General features: G+C 39.3%; 2 protein-coding genes across 3 annotated transcripts; one reads left to right on the forward strand and one right to left on the reverse strand.

Annotated features, from left to right (window-relative positions):
• Positions 1-1,465: 1,465 nt before the first annotated feature.
• supt5h (SPT5 homolog, DSIF elongation factor subunit) lies at positions 1,466-18,127 on the forward strand. 2 transcript variants are annotated; one of them, XM_058412842.1, is made up of 30 exons: positions 1,466-1,604; positions 2,133-2,209; positions 4,058-4,217; positions 4,330-4,395; positions 5,314-5,328; positions 7,974-8,043; positions 8,152-8,220; positions 8,339-8,404; positions 8,510-8,540; positions 8,634-8,702; positions 8,848-9,099; positions 9,243-9,332; positions 9,418-9,488; positions 9,592-9,697; positions 9,781-9,874; positions 9,952-10,088; positions 10,359-10,514; positions 10,734-10,880; positions 11,013-11,159; positions 12,625-12,750; positions 12,900-12,984; positions 13,098-13,208; positions 13,873-13,975; positions 14,118-14,245; positions 14,322-14,427; positions 14,514-14,672; positions 14,772-14,940; positions 15,033-15,236; positions 16,321-16,416; positions 17,763-18,127. In XM_058412842.1, the coding sequence occupies exons 2-30, from the start codon at positions 2,135-2,137 to the stop codon at positions 17,901-17,903; spliced, it is 3,249 nt and encodes a 1,082-aa protein (XP_058268825.1). In that variant the 5' UTR covers positions 1,466-1,604; positions 2,133-2,134; the 3' UTR covers positions 17,904-18,127. The 2 variants fall into 2 exon arrangements, with proteins under 2 accessions (XP_058268825.1, XP_058268826.1); XM_058412843.1 differs by lacking the exon at positions 5,314-5,328.
• Positions 17,942-22,229, reverse strand: rnaset2l (ribonuclease T2, like). Its single transcript, XM_058412844.1, has 10 exons — positions 22,131-22,229; positions 21,848-21,944; positions 20,793-20,850; positions 20,604-20,671; positions 20,371-20,428; positions 20,223-20,290; positions 19,634-19,747; positions 19,483-19,531; positions 19,323-19,397; positions 17,942-18,484 (listed from the first exon to the last, which is right to left on the reverse strand). Exons 1-10 carry the CDS (start codon positions 22,138-22,140, stop codon positions 18,299-18,301), a joined length of 783 nt encoding a protein of 260 aa, XP_058268827.1. The 5' UTR covers positions 22,141-22,229; the 3' UTR covers positions 17,942-18,298.
• Between the last annotated feature and the right edge of the window lie 972 nt (positions 22,230-23,201).

The following is a 23,201-nucleotide window of genomic DNA, read 5'->3' on the forward strand; positions in this document are numbered from 1 at the left end:
AGGTAGATCAAGAAATATTTCACCCCTACTGCCAGAAGAATTGTTTGGGACTGAAAGAAAAACCCAATATGAGAGAAATAGTGGCTGCTGTGATTAAAAAAAAAAGAAAAAGTGTTGTTGTTTTAATCACAGTCTCCTGACCTCAATATCTTTAAGCTACTTTGGGGAGTTCTCAAACATGCAGTTTGTGCAAGACAACCAAAACATTTATAACTGGAGGCATTTTCCTCATTTTCTTTATTGCCATGTTTTGTTTGATGATTGAATGATATGAACTTAAGTCCTATACAAAATAAAATAAATTTGTTTTGCCTTCTCACAAGGTATGCAAACTTTTGAGCACAGCTGTACCTCTTTAACCTTTACTGGGTTCACTTTCTGTCGGCAAAACTTTTTGTTGTTTAATTTCCAAAAATAGTTTTATGGTTCAGCTATTAACTCTAGGAAGTGTATGCTGGAGCTCGTCTACCAGTCTGACAAGTTCAGCCTGTGTTTTGACAGGTTAGATTATACAGGATGGCCCAAGATGGGTTGTTCAGAAGGCTTCAGGTACTGGATAAAGGTATTAGAGTGCACTTAATTGTATTGTTTCATATGTGGCGACTCTCTCTTAGATCCATATGGTGACTGGCTATTTTCCCTATAAATCAGCACTGTCCATAAGCATGGCGGCTTAGTAGTTAGCATGACATGGGGTTGTGGGTTATTCCTGCCTCTATCCTGTGTGCGTCGAATTTGCACGTTCTCTTCTGATTTAGAGGTTTCCTCTGGTCACTCCCATCTTCTCTCTATGCCCCGCTCTCATTGCCGTGGCCCAGGTTCAATTCCTGGTCAGGGAGCTAACCCAGCCACTGAAGGGTTAACTCTCAGTGCCAGTCCCAAGCCCGGATAAAATGGGAGGGTTGTGACAGGAAGAGCATCTGGCTTAAAAAAAAATGTGCCAAATTGAAGCATCTGGACTAAATAATCTCCTGTGGCAAAACAACAACAGCAGTAACTTGTCTTCCACAAACATGAATTGTTGGCTGCTTGGCATCTCTAAATTGTCTGTACTGTGTGTGTGGGTGTGTGTGTGTGATGGTTTGGCACCCTGTGAGCTGTCCCCTGCCTTGTCCCCTGAGTGTTATATGGTTGAAAGGACAACAAAAGCTTCTTAACCTGACTTCGTACAGGTTGATGTAGGTCAGGGGTGATGTCCAATCTTATCCTCAAAGGGCCGGTGTGGGTGCAGGTTTTCATTGCAACCGTGCAGAAGCCATACCTGAGTCTACTGAAAGCCAAGATCTACTGATTAGCCAGTTGGAATCAGGTATAGCTTCTGCTTGGTTGGAATGAAAACCTGCACGCACACCGGCCCTTTCTGGATAAAATTGGACACCCCTGCTGTAGGTATTCACACACGCATGTATGGGAGTCGTGCTCCTCCAGGGCATGCGGTGGCGCTGTTCCTCTGTTCGGACCGGAAACGGAAGCAAAATCTGTTTGCGGAGGATGCTCAGTGAAAATATCCGCAGTGTTCTTAGCGCGAGTGTAGCGGTTTAAAACCCATTATTCTCATAATTAAAATCTTTGTTAGTTTGTGTTAATATTGTTCACATCCAAAGGTAAGACTTTTGCTTCAATAATAACTATGAATGGTTTAAAAATACAGCATATAGACTTTAAAAGCGAGCTGTTACTGAGCACTGCTACTACTACTGGCTATTAAATCCCGCTAATCAGTCCCGGTTCGTTAATTATAGAGGATTGTTCGATTATTTTTAATAAATCACCCAAACCCTGTCGGTGCAAGTCATTTGCCAAATTAAACCCGTACTATTTTTATGTATGTTTTGTTTGGAAGGCTGCGTTTCACTAGGTAGCAAATATGCTAACAAGCCACTAGATTACTGTTCGCTTATATGGCTGATCGAGCGACGTCTCCATTTAGCTCAACTTTGTTTATACATTTCATGTGAAATTCACACATCACGTGTATGCCAGTTTATTTTGTTACGTGTTTATTCTTCAGCTGTACTCAACTCTTTACACACACACACTCCTCTCTCTCTTTCTCTCTCTCTCTCTCTCTCTCTCTGTGTGCGTGCGTGTGTGTGTGTGTGCGCGCGCGCGTGTGTGTTGGTGAAACACAGTGATGTCTGACAGTGAGGATAGCGACTTTTCAGAGGAGGAGAGGAGCAGCGAGGCTGAGGAGGTCGAGGAGAATGAAGTAAAGATATTGAAGTTGCTCCACAGTGAAAATGAATCCTCTGTGTTTTAGATTATAAGAAGCAAACATTTAGGAAAAGTGTAAGAGGCAGCCGGGGAAAACCCTTCACATGGTCAAATTTGGACAGTTTTTGCCATATACACTATATTGCCAAAAGTTTGGCCCCTTAGTTCCAGTGAAAGGAACTCTTAATTCTTCAGCATACCAAGACATTTTGGACAATTTCATGCTCCCAACTTTGTGGGACCAGTTTGGGGATGACCCCTTCCTGTTCCAACATGACTGCACACCAGTGCACAAAGCAAGGTCCATAAAGACATGGATGAGACATGAACTTGACGATAGAACACCTTTGGGATGAATTAGAGTGGCGACTGTAAGCCAGGGCAAAACTGGGATGGCTAACTGTACATGCACATGACTGTAATATGGAGTTACATTCATGTGCTTTAACGCCCTTTGCAGCTTTAACAGCTTCAAATCTTCTGGGAAGGCTTTCCACAAGGTTTAGGAGTGTGTTTATGGGAATTTTTGACTATTCTTCAAGATGCAAATTTGTGAGGTCAGGCACTGATGTCCGCTCTAATTCATCCCAAAGGTGTTCTATCAGGTTGAGGTCAGGACTCTCTTCCTCCACACCAAACTCTCTCATCCATGTCTTTATGGACCTTGCTTTGTGCACTGGTGAACAGTCATGTTGGAACAGGAAGGGGTCATCACCAAACTGTTCCCACAAAGTTGGGGGCATGAAATTGTCCAAAATGTCTTGGTATGCTGAAGCATTAAGAGTTCCTTTCACTGGAACTAAGAGGCCAAGCCCAACACCTGAATTCAGTGATCTGGAGGGGTGTCCCAAAACATTTTGCAATATAGTGTATACAGCATATACTGAATTTCCTGTACTGGAATAACTTTCCCTTATTTCTGGCTGTGTGCATCTCAACTAAAACATGTTTTAAATTAAATTCTTCTTACCCATTACCACCAGAAGTGAGAAGGGAGAAAAATAAAGATTCCTTCTACATTTACAAACTAACCATCTGTCAGTCATGAAAAAATTACAACCTAAGGTAAAACTCACTCAAGGCATTTAAGCATGATCCTTATTGTCATCCTTTCACTTGACACATCCTGACATATTATTTATTATTTGCCCTATTTCTTTTCAGTTTGGTCATTTGCCCTTCTGTGGCATTGTCGGGATACAAACTTGTGATCTCACAGTGATCGGACAAACAATATCATCTGTCCATAGGCTTTCTGTTATGGTTCAGGATATTTAAACAGCAGCTGTCTGATTACAGTCTGAACTGATTAAGCTTATATATCACTACAGCACGTAATTATCCAAAAACTTAATCAACTCAAATGAAAAGCACACTTTTGGATATCTGTAGAGCAGATGATGTCTTGCTGTCTAAATCAAGTAGCCTAAAAAATAGAATAAAGTTAAAAACAATGAAGTGAAATGATATTTTACCACCCATTGATAAATGTTATTGCTATGGCAACCAGTTGTAGGATCGACTATTGTTGATTTCATTGAACAGCGAGTGGAGACTTGCAGAGATAAACTCACTGTATTTGTGAACTTCACTGCAATAATTAACATTGTATGTAAACAAAAAGCCCAATTTGAGTAAATCAGATGCTATAACCTTCATAGTTACCAGCCCTTAACTTAATTAAAAACCTTATAAAGAATTGTAAAGCTATGTGAGAGACAGTGCTGTCCATCATCATCTCAAAACTCCAACCAAGACAATCTCTTTTGCTTAAATGCTATAACCAGATGTCTAAAATCCAATGCAAAGTCTCAGCTTCTTACTGGGATGCTTTCATTTTCAGGAGGATGAAGGGCAGGGAAGTGTTGCTGGTAGTGACAAAGCTGAAGAAGAGGGGGAAGACTTGGAGGAAGATGAGGAGGAGTACGACGAAGAGGAGGAAGAGGATGACGACCGTCCAAGAAAGAAGCCTCGTCATGGAGGCTTCATCTTAGATGAAGCTGGTAAAACTGCACCACATCTAACATCTGGAATCGATCACTTTTCATAAAGCGCCCATTACTTGCATTAAGGTTATACTACTAATTTATGGCCGTGTTTCTGTCTCGTGAATAGACGTTGACGATGAGTATGAAGATGAAGATCAGTGGGAGGAGGGAGCCGAGGATATTTTGGAAAAAGGTAAGCTAGTCTCCTAATCATAATTATTGCTTTGTTTGATTAAAAAAAATAGTTTTAATATTGAATTTTAAGATTTATATTTAAATCCTGGGATGTGCTAAATTACTGCTTACTGCTAATACAGGTGGAAGAACTATTATTAATTGATCAGGCATGTTAAAGACCAATGTTAGTAAGAGAAATGTTACTAAATTTAGTAAATTGACTAAAGTGTTTGTCTAACATAATTTAACTGGTGCTAGTTAATTTGATTGTATTCCTTGTGCTCATAATTCTTTATCTCTTGTGCATGCCTTCTTCAGTTAACGGTAAACCAACTCCAGATTTCTCTGATCTTTCTGTTTTCTTTGTCTAATTGACTTAAATTCTCACAATTCCCATATTCGATTAAATTCATACCCATACTACGTGGCTCGTATAACATGTCATGCAGTTGTTTTGCTAATGTTCAGTATGCACACGTTCTAGTTGAGGAGCACAGACGGCAAATACATGTTTTGGCTCTTCTCTCTGGTTCTAAAAAAAAAATACTTAAATTTCTGTAGTTCTGTTTATGACGAATACATTTTTATTGCTATTAGTTACATAAAGTTAATGGTAAGTTCTCATGGGAAACCAACTGTGATCGTTTGCCTGAAATTGCTCCTTTTGGTTAAAGAAATGTAGTGGATTTAGTGGAACTCTCATGCTTATTGCATTGCATCAACTAACAAGGACACTGGCATGATCTCCATCTCTAAAATAAATACCATTCAGTGCCTGCTCATTATTGATGATTTTTTTGTTTTCTATTTCCTTTTTCCCCCCTTTTGGTTTATGTTGTGTATGTATCTGTGCCCTTGCCTGCAATTGCTGTATGCACATGAAATTGTATTATGGCTCATGTTCCTCCCTCTACAAATCTCCGCTGGACTCAAGCAGAGGAGGCTGAAGGTATGTGTCTTACTACTGTAATTACAAATGCATCCAGTCTGTCAACTCACATGAAGACTCTTTACATTTTTGGTACAATTTATTCCATCCAAGCTGTGACGAATTTTATCCCTACATGATATTATGCTGCCACAATGTCCACCGACACAAGTTCCAAAACAATGGCAAATTGGGAGAAATGGGAGATTGATTAGCTCGGGTGTTTTGAAATTTCCATTACTGTCCCTGAAGCTCCATCTTGTATCCCTGAAGCTCCACTCCTTCTGTGGAACTGATCCAAAAGGATCCAGATAAAAATATCTGTAATATTGTTAAATTAAAAATAAATTTTAAATCTAAAATAAGTTCATGGAGGATACTGAGCAGCATAGTTTATACTGCATGGTTGATTAGATTAAGTCCTTCCTTCATGTTTGTAATATAGATAACAAGTAAAAGCTTCATACGTTAAGCAACTAGAGTTCACTGCAACCTGTATATAACACTTGTCATGTCTTATCAGTAAATCAGCCAATGGGACAGTGCCAAGCACTCTGTGTGTATTCTTTTGGATCAAAGAAAGAAAATATAACATATTTAATAGCATGCTGTGAGAAAAAGCAGCAAGTGTATACATAGGCCAGGATTATTATTTATCCAACTGCACTGCATTGCTCCATAAATGCAGCTCTGTCAGCTTGTGGCTGAATCAATATGTGACCAGGCCTCACAATCTGAGAAAAGAATCAGTTCCTTCTGCACATATCTTTGCTGATTATCCTAAACATGTGTTACAGATATATTCACTATTTTTCTCAGTGACAGAACTTCCGCATCTGTTCTGGCAAACCAACATCGCATCTAAACAATACAATCATGTACTATACATATATACACTATATTGCCAAAAGTATTCGCTCACCTGCCTTGACTCGCATATGAACTTAAGTGACATCCCATTCCTAATCCATAGGGTTCAATATGACGTTGGTCCACCCTTTGCAGCTATAACAGCTTCAACTCTTCTGGGAAGGCTGTCCACAAGGTTTAGGAGAGTGTTTATGGGAATTTTTGACCATTCTTCCAGAAGCGCATTTGTGAGGTCACACACTGATGTTGGACGAGAAGGCCTGGCTCTCAGTCTCCGCTCTAATTCATCCCAAAGGTGTTCTATCGGGTTGAGGTCAGGACTCTGTGCAGGCCAGTCAAGTTCATCCACACCAGACTCTGTCATCCATGTCTTTATGGACCTTGCTTTGTGCACTGGTGCACAGTCATGTTGGAAGAGGAAGGGGCCAGCTCCAAACTGTTCCCACAAAGTTGGGAGCATGGAATTGTCCAAAATGTCTTGGTATGCTGAAGCATTCAGAGTTCCTTTCACTGGAACTAAGGGGCCAAGCCCAGCTCCTGAAAAACAACCCCACACCATAATCCCCCCTCCACCAAACTTTACACTTGGCACAATGCAGTCAGACAAGTACCGTTCTCCTGGCAACTGCCAAACCCAGACTCGTCCATCAGATTGCCAGATGGAGAAGCGCGATTCGTCACTCCAGAGAACGCGTCTCCACTGCTCTAGAGTCCAGTGGCGGCGTGCTTTACACCACTGCATCCGACGCTTTGCATTGCACTTGGTGATGTATGGCTTGGATGCAGCTGCTCGGCCATGGAAACCCATTCCATGAAGCTCTCTGCGCACTGTTCTTGAGCTAATCTGAAGGCCACATGAAGTTTGGAGGTCTGTAGCGATTGACTCTGCAGAAAGTTGGCGACCTCTTCGCACTATGCGCCTCAGCATCTGCTGACCCCGCTCCGTCAGTTTACGTGGCCTACCACTTCGTGGCTGAGTTGCTGTCGTTCCCAAACACTTCCACGTTCTTATAATACAGCTGACAGTTGACTGTGGAATATTTAGGAGCGAGGAAATTTCACGACTGGATTTGTTGCACAGGTGGCATCCTATCACAGTTCCACGCTGGAATTCACTGAGCTCCTGAGAGCGACCCATTCTTTCACAAATGTTTGTAAAAACAGTCTGCATGCCTAAGTGCTTGATTTTATACACCTGTGGCCATGGAAGTGATTGGAACACCTGATTCTGATTATTTGGATGGGTGAGCGAATACTTTTGGCAATATAGTGTATATATTCACACACAAACACACATGCATAAAAAATCACATGACCAAATATCTGCTATCCAGTTTTTGTGGTTGATTAATACTGGTCAGATTCACAGTGGTTTATGAAATTTGTTTAAATTTTATTGTTTATTTTATAAGTAGAGCATGCTAAATTTATATTATAAACAGTAATAACTGTGGGAGTGGGTTGGGTTATGGGATACTTGGGTTTGGAATTTAAAAAATGTTTTAAAAAAGTACCCCACACTCACACACCTTGTTACTGGTCCAGAAACCCACATGATGAATTACTTAACAAAAGTAGCATTTAAGTAACTCAGATACTCACCCAAAACGTCTATCAGTGTTTTTGTAAATTAACTCAAATGCCATTTAAGTTTAATACTAATATAATTAGCTACTGAGATGATGAGCTAGCTTACATAGCCAGACGTGGCTGATGAAAGAAAAAAGCAAGCTGGATACATGGTGCTTTCAAACTGTGCATTTTCCTGATCAGTATCATTGTTTCCCTTCCTCTAGTTTCCAACCTTGATCCTGTAGCTCTGGATGAGGACCATTCCGGTTCCCGCAGACTGCAGAACCTTTGGAGGTATGAGCAAGCAAACGTGCTCGTGTTTGTGATTACTTATGTTAGTATGTACCTCTGGTAATGTTTGTTTGTTTGTTTGTTTGTTTTTTTGTTTTTTTTTGCCTGCAGAGATTCCAGAGAGGAAGCCTTGGGAGAGTATTACATGAGGAAATATGCCAAGTCTTCAGGAGGCGAACAGTATGTCATCTTTTTATCAGTAGTTTATTTTTCTTCGTGTAGGCCTTGATTATTTCTGATCATATCCTGTTAACACCTTTTTAATCTTTTTTTTTTTTTTTTTTTTTTTTGTTCCCAGTTTTTATGGCGGATCGGAGGATCTTTCTGATGATATCACTCAGCAACAGTTGCTCCCTGGTGTTAAGTAGGTTTAAGTCTGTAGATCTTCCTTGTCAAATGTGATGAATGTAGATGCCTATTTATTTATTTATTTATTTTTTGCCGTGTGACAAAATGTGTTGTGTTTCAGGGATCCAAATTTGTGGACTGTCAAATGTAAGGTATGTACAGGCTTAGATCATGCATTAACTTAAGGAATTAACAAAAGGTTATTGCTCTGCATATGTCTCATTTATATTAATATTCCTCTTTAGATCGGGGAGGAGAGAGCAACTGCCATTGCGCTGATGAGAAAATTCATTGCCTACCAGTGCACTGACACAGTAAGTTATTTACATTGATACCCTGCAGTGTTTACTAAAAATATTTCTGGCTTTTGTACACTTCTCGTCAACGTTTCTTTGACTTTGAGTATATTTATTTAGAATATCCCTTCATTATTATTTCCTTTCTCTCTTCTCAACACAGCCACTTCAGATTAAATCAGTAGTGGCCCCTGAGCATGTGAAGGGATATATCTATATAGAGGCGTATAAGCAGACCCATGTGAAAGCTGCCATTGAAGGAGTTGGAAACCTGCGAATGGGCTACTGGAATCAGCAAATGGTGCCCATTAAGGAGATGACTGATGTTCTCAAAGTGGTGAAAGAAGTGACGAACCTTAAACCTAAATCCTGGGTCCGGCTTAAAAGAGGCTTGTACAAAGATGATATCGCACAGGTGGGTTTCTTGCGTTCGTCAGTGTGAAAATAATACATCTATGCTTACATTGGAAACAGATACCTTCTTCACCCAGTAAACTTACCGTAATGCTATTAGTCTTTTTTTTTTTTTTTAAGCTATTCATGAAATTTATGTTTTAGGTTGATTATGTGGAACCAAGCCAAAACACAATATCACTGAAAATGATTCCTCGAATTGACTTGGATCGAATTAAAGCAAGGATGAGCATGGTAAGAGGGGTAATATATGTAATCATAGTTTGATCCAAAACGTTTTCTCACCCAAAGCTCATTTTACCTCTAATCAATCTTACAGAAAGACTGGTTTGCAAAGAGAAAAAAGTTCAAGAGACCACCGCAGAGACTCTTTGATGCTGAGAAGATCAGGTAAGAGGGAATGGAGTGTCTTTGTAAGACCTTTTATTTTATTTATTTTTTTTTTTTTTGAAGAAATATAATTTCTTACAACAAAGAATTTTATTCTCTTTAGGTCACTTGGAGGGGAAGTTAGCCACGATGGTGATTTCATGATATTTGAAGGCAACCGATATAGTCGCAAAGGCTTCCTGTTTAAAAGCTTTGCCATGTCTGCTGTGGTAAGACCCATCTTATTTTAGCCCTCGAGATATTTACAGATAATCTAATGATGAGCGGTTGATTTTAATTTATTTTCTTTTAGATCACAGATGGTGTTAAACCAACTCTTTCTGAACTGGAAAAGTTTGAAGACCAGCCTGAGGGTATTGACTTGGAAGTGGTGACTGAAACAACAGGTCTGAATTATATTCTATGAATGGGTGCGTCAGACAGAGCTGTTGATATAGGATGAGTTATTAACTGATCTCTATAGGTAAAGAGCGAGAGCACAACCTCCAGGCTGGGGACAATGTGGAGGTGTGCGAGGGAGAGCTGATAAACCTTCAGGGGAAAATTCTCAGTGTAGATGGCAGCAAAATAACAATCATGCCCAAGCATGAGGACCTGAAGGTACATGCACATAACCTGATACCAATGAGCAGTCTAAATTTATTGCTTGAACTTGTTGCTTTATATCTTTCCACTATGTGTGAATGATCCCCCCCCCCCCTGTATGAGGCTCCTTAGCAGTGGTGTTTCCAGGCATTAGTACATAAAACTGTAAAACCTTTTTATTGCTATTTTTTGTAGTAGAAGTAGTAGTTGTTGTTGTTGTTGTTCTATGGCCACCTAATCTATTAATATTACTACAATTTTAAATTATATTTTTATTTTCCGTAGGACCCTCTAGAGTTCCCAGCTCATGAGTTGAGGAAGTACTTCCGTATGGGTGACCATGTGAAGGTCATTGCGGGCCGTTATGAAGGCGACACAGGTCTTATTGTTCGTGTTGAAGAAAACTTTGTAATTCTCTTCTCTGATCTCACAATGCATGAGGTGAGCTGCTTCACAACACCTGTGTTTTAGCAATCTGTAAAATTGTGTAACATGCAAAGCCTTGGTTTTTCAGTAGTCATTGCACCCTTAAAATCACATAAGATTGCAGACATTTTCCACTGTACACTCGTTCAATACTTGATTATTTGATAATAGGATAATTTTGCCTCACTACCAAGGCATAATTTTAAGATGATTATCATATTATGTGTATTGTAGCTTAAGGTCTTGCCTCGAGACTTACAGCTATGTTCAGAGACTGCATCTGGGGTGGATGCAGGAGGGCAGCACGAATGGGGGGAATTGGTACAGCTGGATCCACAAACTGTGGGCGTCATTGTCCGGCTGGAGAGAGAGACCTTTCAGGTAGAGGCTGTCCAGTCATCTGAGGATCTTTTAATGTACCATAAAATGTCATTATTATTATTATTATTATTATTATTATTATTATTATTATTATTATAATAATAATCCTGGGATGTTTGGACCTTCTCCTAGGTGCTTAACATGCATGGAAAGGTGCTCACTGTGCGGCACCAGGCAGTGAATAGACGGAAGGACAATCGCTTTGCTGTTGCCCTGGACTCTGAGCAAAATAACATCCATGTGAAGGATATTGTCAAAGTCATAGATGGACCACATTCTGTAAGCAAATTTCTGCCTGTGTATCTCAGTATATCTAACTCAACTGAAGAATAGCAAAATCAAAATACTTGAGGTAGAAGTATTTTGTAACCTTTATTATTATTATTACGAATAATAACAGCGACTTATTAGATGTAAGGCTGAAAGAAAAGAGCAAAGGGTTCAACAATACCTGGATACCTGAAAGCTATTATGTGACTGATTTTTGAAGTAAATCAAACTCCCATGGACTGAAATTAACAATAAAATGGTGTTTGAATGATCCATTTCTTACATTAATCCAATTCAATTTATTTGTATAGCGCTTTTAACAATGGACATTCTCTCAAAGCAGCTTTACAGAAGTATAGAAACAAAAAAGGGAAAAAAAAAAAAGATAAAGTTGAAATTAAAGTTAACATTTTATCCCTACGTTACACTTGTATGCATTTGTTCTGGTTACATACAGTATGCCTCAATAGTTTCTAGCATGAGAAAGAAATGTAATTTCCCAGCAACATAAACTATGCTTCTCATAATTTCACAGGTAATCTCAGCTGTTGTAAGTGATTACAGGAACTAACCTGTATGAGCGTGGGTGTATGTTTTATACAACTTTGAGGTATTTACATATAGCAGTGCTTTAGTTGTATTAGTGTTTCCCAACTTGGTGGTTTCTCGCTCTCTCATGCCTGTCAAAGAATGTACATAGATTGTTGTGTGTTGATTTTCAGTGGCAATATTAATATAAATATTTTAGGCAACTTTGTTATTGTATTGTAACTTTTAAACCGGTTACATGTGTGTGTCCTTTTATAATTAGGAATGTGGCTGTGTTCAGAAACTGCTGGTCACCTTCAGACTCACGTTAAGTAGTAGTTAATACGTTATTAAAACCAAAATAAAGTGCAGCTGTTCCTTAAGGATTTTCTGACATGTCTGTTGGATGCTACTTTCAAAAGCCATGGTTCAGAAAGAGTATATAAAGCGTGACTGAGATCTGGCAGTTGAATGGTGTTTTATAATTACATTTATTATTACAGGTGTTTTTAGTACAAAAATAATATAAGATATGAGAACACAAGGAGAAATCTGCTCAGGGGCCTACTGCACCTTTGAAGGAGCTGCAGGAATTCCTGGAATTACATTTCTGGAAGCCAAAACATATTTAGTCAGCCAAACCATGTACTGAACTTTTAGGCAGCAATTCCACAAAAACACACACAGCACATCAAAAGAACACCATATTAATGGGGAAGCGTGATGGCGTACCAAGCTTACCCTTAAATTTTGTACGTGTAGAATATTTAATGTATTTTTCATTTATATTTTCAAATATTTTTGAATACATTTGTGTATACATACATGCACACAAACACGCCTATGTCTTGTGTATTATTACAGTGAAGTCGTTAAACCTTAAAAGAAAGGTATCTAGAATATATTTAATGTGAAACATTTGTAATGTTCTCTTGATGTTTGACAGGGCAGAGAGGGAGAAATTCGTCATCTCTTCCGAGGGTTTGCCTTCCTTCACTGTAAGAAGCTTGTTGAAAATGGAGGCATGTTTGTCTGTAAAACACGCCATCTTGTGCTGGCTGGGGGTTCAAAGGTAAGGGTGTTGATACAGCTTGTAGTTTGTGCTCTTCCTCCACATACCACTAAACAAACCTAAAAAAAGCAACTGTATTTTTACTTATAGTATATTGAATGCTAAATTTATTTAGAATAAAAGTAACTCTTGTTATTTTGGTATTGCAGCCTAGAGATGTGACCAATTTCACTGTTGGTGGCTTTGCTCCTATGAGTCCTCGAATTAGCAGTCCAATGCATCCAGGAGGAGGGGGTAAGTGGTGCTCTGTCCCCAGCAATGTCATGAATAATTCTAAAATGAATACTTAAACAAGTGGAAGATGTTTTTGTGTAAACTTTTTAAAATTCTGTTATCTGCACCACCAGGCCAAATGCAGAGGGGAGGCGGCGGTGGAGGAGGGATGGGGCGTGGCCGTGGAAGACGAGACAATGACCTGATTGGACAGACTGTCCGTATATCCCAGGGACCATACAAAGGTAGGACGAATGAGATGGCTCTTGTGTGATTTGTGTGTCTGTCACAGTCACTGTCTGGAGGAGACTTCCAACACAACAATAAACTTCATGAAGGAGAAAATGTGGAAGGTTTCTGGCTGGTTAAGTCAATCATCTTAACCCAGTGCATGTATTTCATTTTCTAAAAAGGAGACTGAAGGTAGAAACAAACAAACAAATGCAGGAAGCTATAGTACAGGCCTGGAAAAGCATCTGGCAGCAATGCACATAAGACCATGCAAATATAATTTCATGAACATGAGTTCAGTGTTCTTAGTCATCTGATCTGAATGCAGTAGAACACCTTTTTAGGAACGGGATATTCACAACATGAAAGTGCACCTGAAAAAACTGCAGGAATTGTGTGATGCATTCATGCTAGCATGGACAAGAATCTTAAAGTAATGTTTCAACATCTTGTGGAGATCATGCCAAGCAAAACATTGTAAGCCTTTTTGAAGGCAAAGAGATGCCGTACCCAGTATTAGTATAGTGTGATAAGTACATAGTGTATAATGCTGCACACAGTTCCTGTGCTGAGGTACATAACTTGACTTTCAACTTACCTTCTTCTTTTGTTTTTCTACCCCATGGTGCATGGAGTCAAAATACAATAAATATTCCTGCATGCTGTGTTTTTTTATAGGTTACATTGGTGTGGTCAAGGATGCCACAGAATCGACAGCAAGAGTAGAGCTGCACTCAACCTGTCAGACTATTTCTGTGGACCGTCAGCGTCTGACCAGCGTGTATGTCATCCTTTAAAGTTTAATCTTAAAACTCTCTATAGCCCAAAAATTGCCTATGGACTATAGAACAGACAAAGAAAGGTATTCTAATGTAATCAAATGAAAATAGCTTTTTAATTGTATTTGTTCTTTAATGAAACAGTGGTGCAAAGAGACATGGAGGAATGACATCCACTCATGGTCGAACTCCAATGTATGGTTCCCAGACACCAATGTATGGTTCAGGCTCTCGTACACCGATGTATGGCAGCCAGACACCCCTCCACGACGGTAAGGCCAATCAAGAGATATCACTAAAGGTATGACTGTTTTTGGCTGGTTTTCCCAGAAGTCTGATTTGTTTCAGGAAGCCGAACACCTCATTACGGCTCCCAGACCCCGCTGCATGATGGAAGCCGGACGCCTGGACAGAGTGGAGCTTGGGACCCCAACAATCCAAACACACCATCAAGGCATGAGACTCTCATTTATTATAAGCCAGTTTAATGCACCTTTTAATGATTCTATTTGTCCTAAACATAATGTTTTTTCTGTGCAGGCAAGATGAGGATTATGAATTCAGCTATGATGATGAACCCTCCCCGTCTCCTCAGGGTTATGGGGGCACGCCTAATCCTCAGACCCCTGGTTATCCAGAGGTGCCCTCCCCCCAAGTCAATCCCCAATACAATCCCCAGACCCCCGGAACTCCAGCAATGTGAGACAATTTTTTTGGATATCTATTAGTTCATGGTCGTGCTTGTTTTGGCCTGATTGACTGATGGATTGACCTTTGGGCTGTATAATTGTTCTGCAGGTACAACACAGACCAGTACTCTCCATATGCAGCACCATCTCCACAGGGCTCGTACCAGCCTAGCCCTAGTCCGCAGAGTTATCACCAGGTGGCCCCAAGTCCAGTGGGTTACCAAAACACCCACTCACCAGCTAGCTACCACCCAACACCCTCACCCATGGCATACCAGGTACTTTTTTTTTCTTTCTTTTTTTTTAAGTAATGCTTTTCGTAGCTTGTTGCACATTGTGAATTAATGATGGTTAACTGCATGACTTTTAGGCAAGTCCAAGCCCAAGCCCGGTAGGCTATAGCCCTATGACTCCTGGAGCACCATCCCCAGGTGGCTACAACCCTCACACCCCTGGCTCAAACATTGACCAGACCTCCAGTGACTGGGTCACTACAGACATCCTGGTGCGTGTCAAGGACACATTTCTGGATGGAGGAGTCATCAACCAGACTGGTGTCATTCGCAGTGTGACTGTAAGCTGTTTTTTTTTTTTCTATTGTTTATTTTTTTGTTTATCTTTTGATTGTCATGTACACCCATGAATGTGGAGTCTTACTGTAGGCCATTTCATAACATTGATCATCTGCTTTTAAAGCCCTTTCTTTGTTAACTTGGACTTACTGAAAGGTGATATTTTACTTTGTCATTTGTCTTACAGAGGACTGTGTGTTTTGTGCCAAAATAGATTGCTAGATTCCCTCTATTTTAACTAGAGTCCCAGTTTAAGAGGAGATTGTGTTCTGAATAGGCTTCGTGTTCTTTGGCTGATAAACTTGTCTTTTTTGGTGCTAGACATATTTAAGAATTATCCCCAAAAAGGTATTCTGGCTATAATACAGTGGGTCATCTGGTTTTGGTTGATTTAGGCAGGCTTGGATGTCTTGGAAGAATATTAGAGTGCTGACATGCAGGGAGTGAGGGAGGGAGTGAGTACTTGGCAGTTATTCCAGCAGCTCCTTTAATGTTGGCAGCCTCCCTGATGTCATCTTTTCTTTAAGGCAGATTTGGAGGGGCTGAATGTTACCCTTTTCACCATGGAGTCACATTTACTCAACTTGCTGATTGCCTTCTTGCATCTAATCTTTGGATTGTTTTTTACATCCCGCTCCTGTTTGAAATCTTTCAACAATTAGACTTTGTACATGTGTGTAACCTCTTTGTGGACCATGGCCTCAGCATTTGGATATAAAACCGATGGCAAAGTTCTACATAAGCAGCTTATCTTTATTGTGAGTTAATCTGTAAGGACCCCCCCGCCCATAAGGATTCTTATTTTTGAGAGTAGTAGGTAGCTGCTGAACTGGTAACTAGCATACAGTTAACAGAACCCATGCGTTTCAACCTCCTTTATGTTGTGTGTACATAAGGGCTTAGATAAATGTGAAGATTTTTTTTTCTTGTCTTGAATGAATTTAATCTGTGAATATTAGAGCTGCACTTTATCACAAGTGACTCTAAAGAGTGATTTAAAAACAAAAAGCTTAATGTGCAAATGCATGTGTGTATGCAAGGCAATAGGCACTGATCTCCTGCACTCGGTTTGTGTTTTGCACGCAGGGTGGCATGTGTTCAGTCTATCTGCAGGATACAGAGAAGGTGGTCAGCATCTCGAGTGAACATCTAGAGCCTGTGACTCCGACCAAAAACAACAAGGTACAGTTGCTTTCCATTACTAATCATATGAAAGACGGCTGGAACAAATGTTTAGCATCACTAGGAAAGGCAGAGGCTCGCTACTTCAGGGGATGGCAGTAATCTGTATTCGTAGGATACAAATACAAGATATTGTGCTCTTGCCGTAAAGAAAGCATGTGTCCCAAATTGCTTACTATTATATTAAATAGCATATTACATAGGGTTCTGTGTACCAGTATCAGGACCTATAGTAGTATTTTAATGAGTGCAAATATAGCAAAACAAATAAAGCTACCATGTTTACTATACTATCACTCTGCTTAAAGCATCTACTCAGTAGCCCTCTGTTTACGCATTTCACTAAGAAATGTAGTTAGTAAGTAGGCTTACTGAATCAGATAACTTGTTGCAAGGGAGACAAAGTCTAACACCACAAACACCAAGTGTACAGACTCAGGTCTGCATTAGCTTCCTGTTATACAGCATGGAATTAAAAAAAAAAAAGGCCATGAAAAAAAAAACTTTTTTGGGAAAACGGTTGTATCATTGTATCAAAAAAAAACCCACCAACAATGCAGTTCCCTAGAAATCCAATAACACAGCAAAAGAAATCTTATCTCCAACAGAAACAGAGAATTTCCTTTCGGATTTTTAAAAAATAAATGCTGTGCTTTTCGCAAACCAGACTCGAATTTTTCAAATAAGCCGTTTGCCTTTATTAAATGCAGCTGCTGTATAGAACAACAGAGAATTAAATAACCCCATCGCTTTACTCTGATAAGTGCGGGTAATGTGAAACAGAAGTGAACAGGACCAACTAATAGTTCCAATGTGCTGCAAAACCTACAGGCTACAGTTTAGCAATCAGGGTTATTAGGCCAGAGATTCTCAATTTTTGTAGACAGGCTTTAGCTATATTTTTGAACATTAATTAAATATACAATAATTTGTTGTGTATTTTTTGGAGCCATAGAGCTTTCTTTTCTGTTGCTTACAATGCCACTGAGAAAACATTAGATTAGATCCAAGTTGATGTTATTTACAGACGGTCTTTGTCGTTTGAGTTCTTACTGTTTTGCTTCAAGTGACCAGCTAATAAGGCCAATAACAATAAGAACTAAATAATAAATAGAATCCATGAGGGTGCAGGCTGTGTTTTTTCCAACAGCTGTAATAAAATGAAAATTATCTTCATGAGCCTGACTTTGAGAACCACTGACTTTCCTCTGACACATTTTAGGTTTGGTTGTGTGATGAAATCATGTAAAGACTAAAAATAACAGCTGCTGAGGCTGTCAAAGCACTGTAAGAGCTATCTCGCATTGCGTGAATATCACTGTGTAATGTGTGGATGTGGCTTGTAGGTAAAGGTGATTTTGGGAGAAGACAGAGAGGCCACCGGTGTCCTGCTCAGTATCGATGGAGAGGACGGCATCGTCCGGATGGAACTGGACGAGCAGCTCAAAATTCTCAACCTCCGCTTCCTTGGAAAACTGGAAGTGTGAACAAACGAACTCTATACAGTGGCAGCGTGCTCACCAAGTTTTTTTTTTTTTATTTTTTTTATTTGTGGTTTTGTGTCCCATCATAGAGTTCAATCAAATAGTAATTCAAATGACTTGCTTTTTTTTTTTTTAGTCAGTGTTGTTTTAGTGGCTGTAGATCATCACCCATGTCTTGCTTTCTGGAAAATGGATTCCATGTCAATAAAAAAAAATTTTCAACATGATCCAGGTGCTGTGGCTATATGAGCATGCTCAATTATCCTTTCAGTCTTAAACTTTTTTTTTTACAGAAACTGCCAAGTCCCTTAATACAGACTAACATATAAGCAGATTACTCAGGGTGGCATGAAAGCCTCTATAGTCAGTACCAGAGAGAACACTGACTATTGCTGTGTTCAGAGGCATGGTTGTTCAGGATGCTCGTGGTTTATAGGGAAGTAGAAAATGGTGGCGTTTTTGGGACAGGGGTGTCCGGAAGAAGTGTTCGTCACCCTGCTGCTCTTGAGTTCCTCTACCGCATGGCATCCAAGAGTCACATTCTTCGAAACAAAGATCTTTAACTGAAGCCACGCCTCTCTTTCCTAAAGGCAAAGAAGAGAGCTGCTTGTTTACTGTACAGAGATGAATCACTGTAATAAAGCAGTTCATTTTAAACTCCCTGCAGTCATGGTGCTTTGCTGATGCATGATGAATAGCTGGTGTGCTGACAGGAAGTAACAAGTAGTTTTTCATAAAACTACAGTAGCCTGAATTAAGCTGGCTTTGAGACATCTGTACATCCATCATATAAAACTATCTATTCTATCTGGAAGGAAAAACACCTTAATTATCCTATAATTAACACTTCCAGTATAACAGACAGTATTTGGTGAGGTAAATATCAAGCAGGAAGCCACATTCCACTGCACTAGGAACTCTAGGAAAATGGCATACAAGCAAGTTATGAGTCACCTAAGTCAGAATTCCCTGGAGTCAGATTTATAACAACAGCATGCATTTTAACAAACAGTGAGCACTGTTTTATCTTTTATGAAGCATGCTGTAAAAACCTGAATAATATTTTTGGTATCCACATGTAATGCAGTTCCTCCCCTGATTAGCCACTTTGTTAAGAGAAATGTTTGTCAATGAAAATATCAAATAGGCTTCATTGTTGCTGTAGTAATTGTTGTATATCCTCAAACAATTCTTTTCAAACTCTGAATGGACTTCCAAACTCAATCCAGACAGCAGGATCTATCGTTATCTTCAAAAAAGACGGCTAAAAACAGCAGGACTGCACAAAAAATTGATTGGAAGTCCAAAGCAATTTTGTCTCTTGATCCATTGTCTACATGAATGTGGGCAGGGTTAATAATTGTTAAAAGGACAGTAAATTTGCTTGTCTTGTTGGCCACCATGTTAAGATTATTTACTGACCTTCTCATCCTTCACACACTGTAACACAAAGTCATCTCCAAGCATTGGTTTCAGTGCACCGTGCAGATCGTCGTACTAAAACCACAAAGTATAGCTTCGGTCAAGGAGGTTTATTATATTGCACTGAATATAAAATGTCATGAGAAGACAGTAAATTTACCTTATATGAAATGTTGCAGGAAGGTTTAATGCCGGCTTTTTCCAAAATGCTGTTCACAAGAAAAGTAAGTGTTAATGTTGTTAGGTTATTTTTCCAGTGCTGTATCCAGAAGCAAACTGTGTGCTATGGTAATAGGATACATGACACCTACGTATCGAAGCTGTAGAGGAGCCGCAGCATGAGAACCGTCTTGAAGAAGAGAAAAGGAGAACTCATGTTCTCCACACAACCTGCACATGTTCCGTGTTTAAGCCATTCGTCTTTCCTGACAAAAGCCATGAGAGATTCAAACTAGTCAAGTCTTAAATATGAGATAAACCACTTCAATGTCATTAGTGAGGAAGAAATAAAAACATTCCAGGATGTGTTGCTTTTTCTTACACCACAGAGACATGCCATCTATTATTATTTACTTTTATTAATGAATGATGTCATACTTTTTAAACAACAGATTTAATGTCCACTAGATACGTGGGTTCATGTCATCACTTATGTTACAGCCTCACCAGTAATTCTTTTCTTTCTCTCAAAATAAGACAATAAAAGATTTCGGCTTGCCACTGGAAAGTCCTCTGTCTTTTTGGTTTATTTTTATTAGGTAAGATTGTGTAAATTCCCAAGTAAGTTGTCTTCCCTGTTGTAATTTCAGAAAAACAAGGTGGCAAAGTGACAGGTGATAAAATCATATCCACAGATTTTATACACATTTACGATGTGTGTTTTATACAAGGGGTCATTACCAGAATGCGAAGTTGCTCCTTGTTTTTATTAATGAAGGCCAAAGCTGAGAGATTTCTGGCTCCAATTCCTGGAAAAGCAAAAGTTCAAGAAATTGTGTAACACTTTTGTAAGCTGTAATCTGTTCTGAAGTCTAGTGGACCTGATTACCTGAAGATGAGATTGAAATATTGGCCAACAGCTACAGCAGTAATGACCCTTCAAAGGCCTTCGAGAACCACAAGAAGAAAAGGTGATGCATTTTCAAAGGAACATTTTCCCACATGCTATTGGTATCTGTTGCAACCATGTTGTAAATTATTTATTATTTTACTGAACAACATTGCATATATTTAAAAAAAAAAAAACATGAACTGATTGATTCTTCCCATGCAAATATTTACCAAAGGCCATGGATAGTCCAGTTCTGGATATTCTCTGGTATCCTGCAAATGTTTTTTTTGTCGATGTTCTGTAGGAAAGCAGTAAAAATACACACTTCATGTAATGATTTTGAATAAAACGTGTGTCAGTGTTCTGTGATTATTTTCAACTGGACCATTTTACAATCTTTACTGCTGTATTTAACTCACCAGACAGAAGCTTCCTGGCCACTGCAGTGTGAAGAGCATGCAGGTCCAGTTACAAGAGCTGCACATGGACATTTTCAGTTAAAAACTGTTCTTGAAGTATTCATTTAATCAAATTAATGCATGCTGTTAGAAATATTAGGTGTGTGTGGTTAGATAGGTGGTGCTCCTCCTGTCCAACATGGTGTGATAGACAAAAGACATTTCTGTCTAAACCTGCTACACACAAAATATCTGAAGAAATTATATATTAAAAAAGGATTTTAGAAAAAAAAATCTTTAGACTAATAAACATTATCTTTTTTTTTTTAAACAAAGACAACTGTGTAATTATTATATTTAAAATTAAAATAGTTAAAATACAGCATACACCAACCAGGCATAACATTATGACTACCTGTCTAATATTGTGTTGGTCCCCCTGACCCGTCATGCACTGTGTATTCTGACACCTTTCTAACAGAACCAGCATTAACTTCTTCAGCAATTTGAGCAACAGTAGCTCGTCTGTTGGTTCGGATCACACTGACCAGCCTTCACTCCCCACGTGCATCAATGAGCCTTGGTCACCTATAACCATGTCGCCAGTTCTCCACTGTTCCTTCCTTTTGATAGATATTGACCACTGCAGACTGGGAACACCCCACAGGAGCTGCAGTTTTGGAGATGCTCTGATCCAGTGGTCTAGCCATCACAATTTGGCCCTTCGTCAAACTCGCTCAAATCCTTACCCTTGCCCATTTTTCCTGCTTCTAACACATCAACTTTGAGGACAAAATGTTCACATGCTATGATGCCATGATGGTGCCATGATGATATATATATATATAAATCTTCTATCATTTTTTTGACATCAATCTTTTTTAAAAAAAATGTTTTATGTTAAAATATGCTGCATTAAATATTAAAATATTTCAAAAGTGGGCCTTTCTAAGGCTAACTTACCTACCAAAAAATGCATGAGAGTGTATACATACAACTATTAAAGCAAACTAGAAGCACACATTCTCCACAAATAGACCTTTATCTTCACTCTGATTTAAATAAGTGAAACTTACTGGCTTATCTCACTCGTAGCCCAGTGCGGCTGATCCTGTGTGAGAACCCATCCAATGAGTAGAACAGAAGAACAAACCCAGATGATGAACGTCTTATCTGTAACAATATCAGATACATTAACACTTTCAGAAGTTCTGTAATCATGCTGAAAGAAGCTCTTACAAGTAAATACACTTCAATATGTACAGTATTTAACATCAATGTGCACTGTATTTTCTCAAACCTTTTCAATTTCATCTCAAAATAAACATTTTGGTTTAAAAATCACCAATGAGTACTTACACAAGGCCATGGCAGTGCTGCAGTGTTTGCAGTTTACAGCTCAACATCACACTCAGTTCCTTTTTCTGCTGATGTTCACAAAGCAGAACTGTAACAAAACACACGCATGTATCAGTTTCCATATTTAAACATCAACAGAGAAGTGATACAATCATTAGGAAATTCTTGTTAAAGACTGAAAGCACAATTGACCCTAACAATTCTTTACAGTGTGCTACATCTGGGGTGGTTTTTAATGTTATGGCTGATCAGGGTGTATATAAACATTTCAGCCACAACATTAAAACCACTGATAGCTGGCATGAATCACACTGACTTACCTGCTTACAGTTCTCTCGAAGACTTGGATATACACCAACCAGGCATAACATTATGACCAATTGCCTAATATTGTGTTGGTCCCCGTTTTCCTGCCAAAACATAGCAAACTGTGATGCACTGTGTATTCTGACACCTTTCTATCAGAACCACCATTAACTTCTTCAGCATTCTGAGCAACAGTAGCTCGTCTGTTGGATTGGATCATACGGGCCAGCCTTCACTCCCCAAGTGCATCAATAAGCCTTGTCCACCCATGACCCTGTCGCCAGTTCACCTCAGTTCCTTCCTCGAACCACTTTTGATAGATACTGACCACTGCAGACCGGGAACACCCCACAAGAGCTCCAGTTTGGAGATGCTCTGATCCAGTGGTCTAGACATTACAATCTGGCCCTTGTCAAACTCACTCAAATCCTTACACTTGCCTATTTTTCCTGCTTCTAACACATCAACTTTGAGGACAAAATGTTCACTTGCTGCCTAATATATCCCACCCACTAACAGGTACCATGATGAGGAGATCATGTGTTATTCACTTCACCTCTCACTGCTCATAATGTTATGCCTGATCTGTGTATTATTAGGCAGTTCTGGAAGTTGTACATGCCCATGCTGACCCCTGTCTATTACTAAAAGTGCCTACAGTGAGCATGTGAGCATCAGAACCTGCTCATAGAGCAATGAAGAAAGTACTATTCTGCATCACTTACCTGGAGAAGAAGGCAGTGTGATATTTTGGGCCAATGTTCT

Source organism: Hemibagrus wyckioides, linkage group LG17, assembly GCF_019097595.1.
Source record: "Hemibagrus wyckioides isolate EC202008001 linkage group LG17, SWU_Hwy_1.0, whole genome shotgun sequence".
Taxonomy (NCBI): Eukaryota; Metazoa; Chordata; class Actinopteri; order Siluriformes; family Bagridae; genus Hemibagrus; species Hemibagrus wyckioides.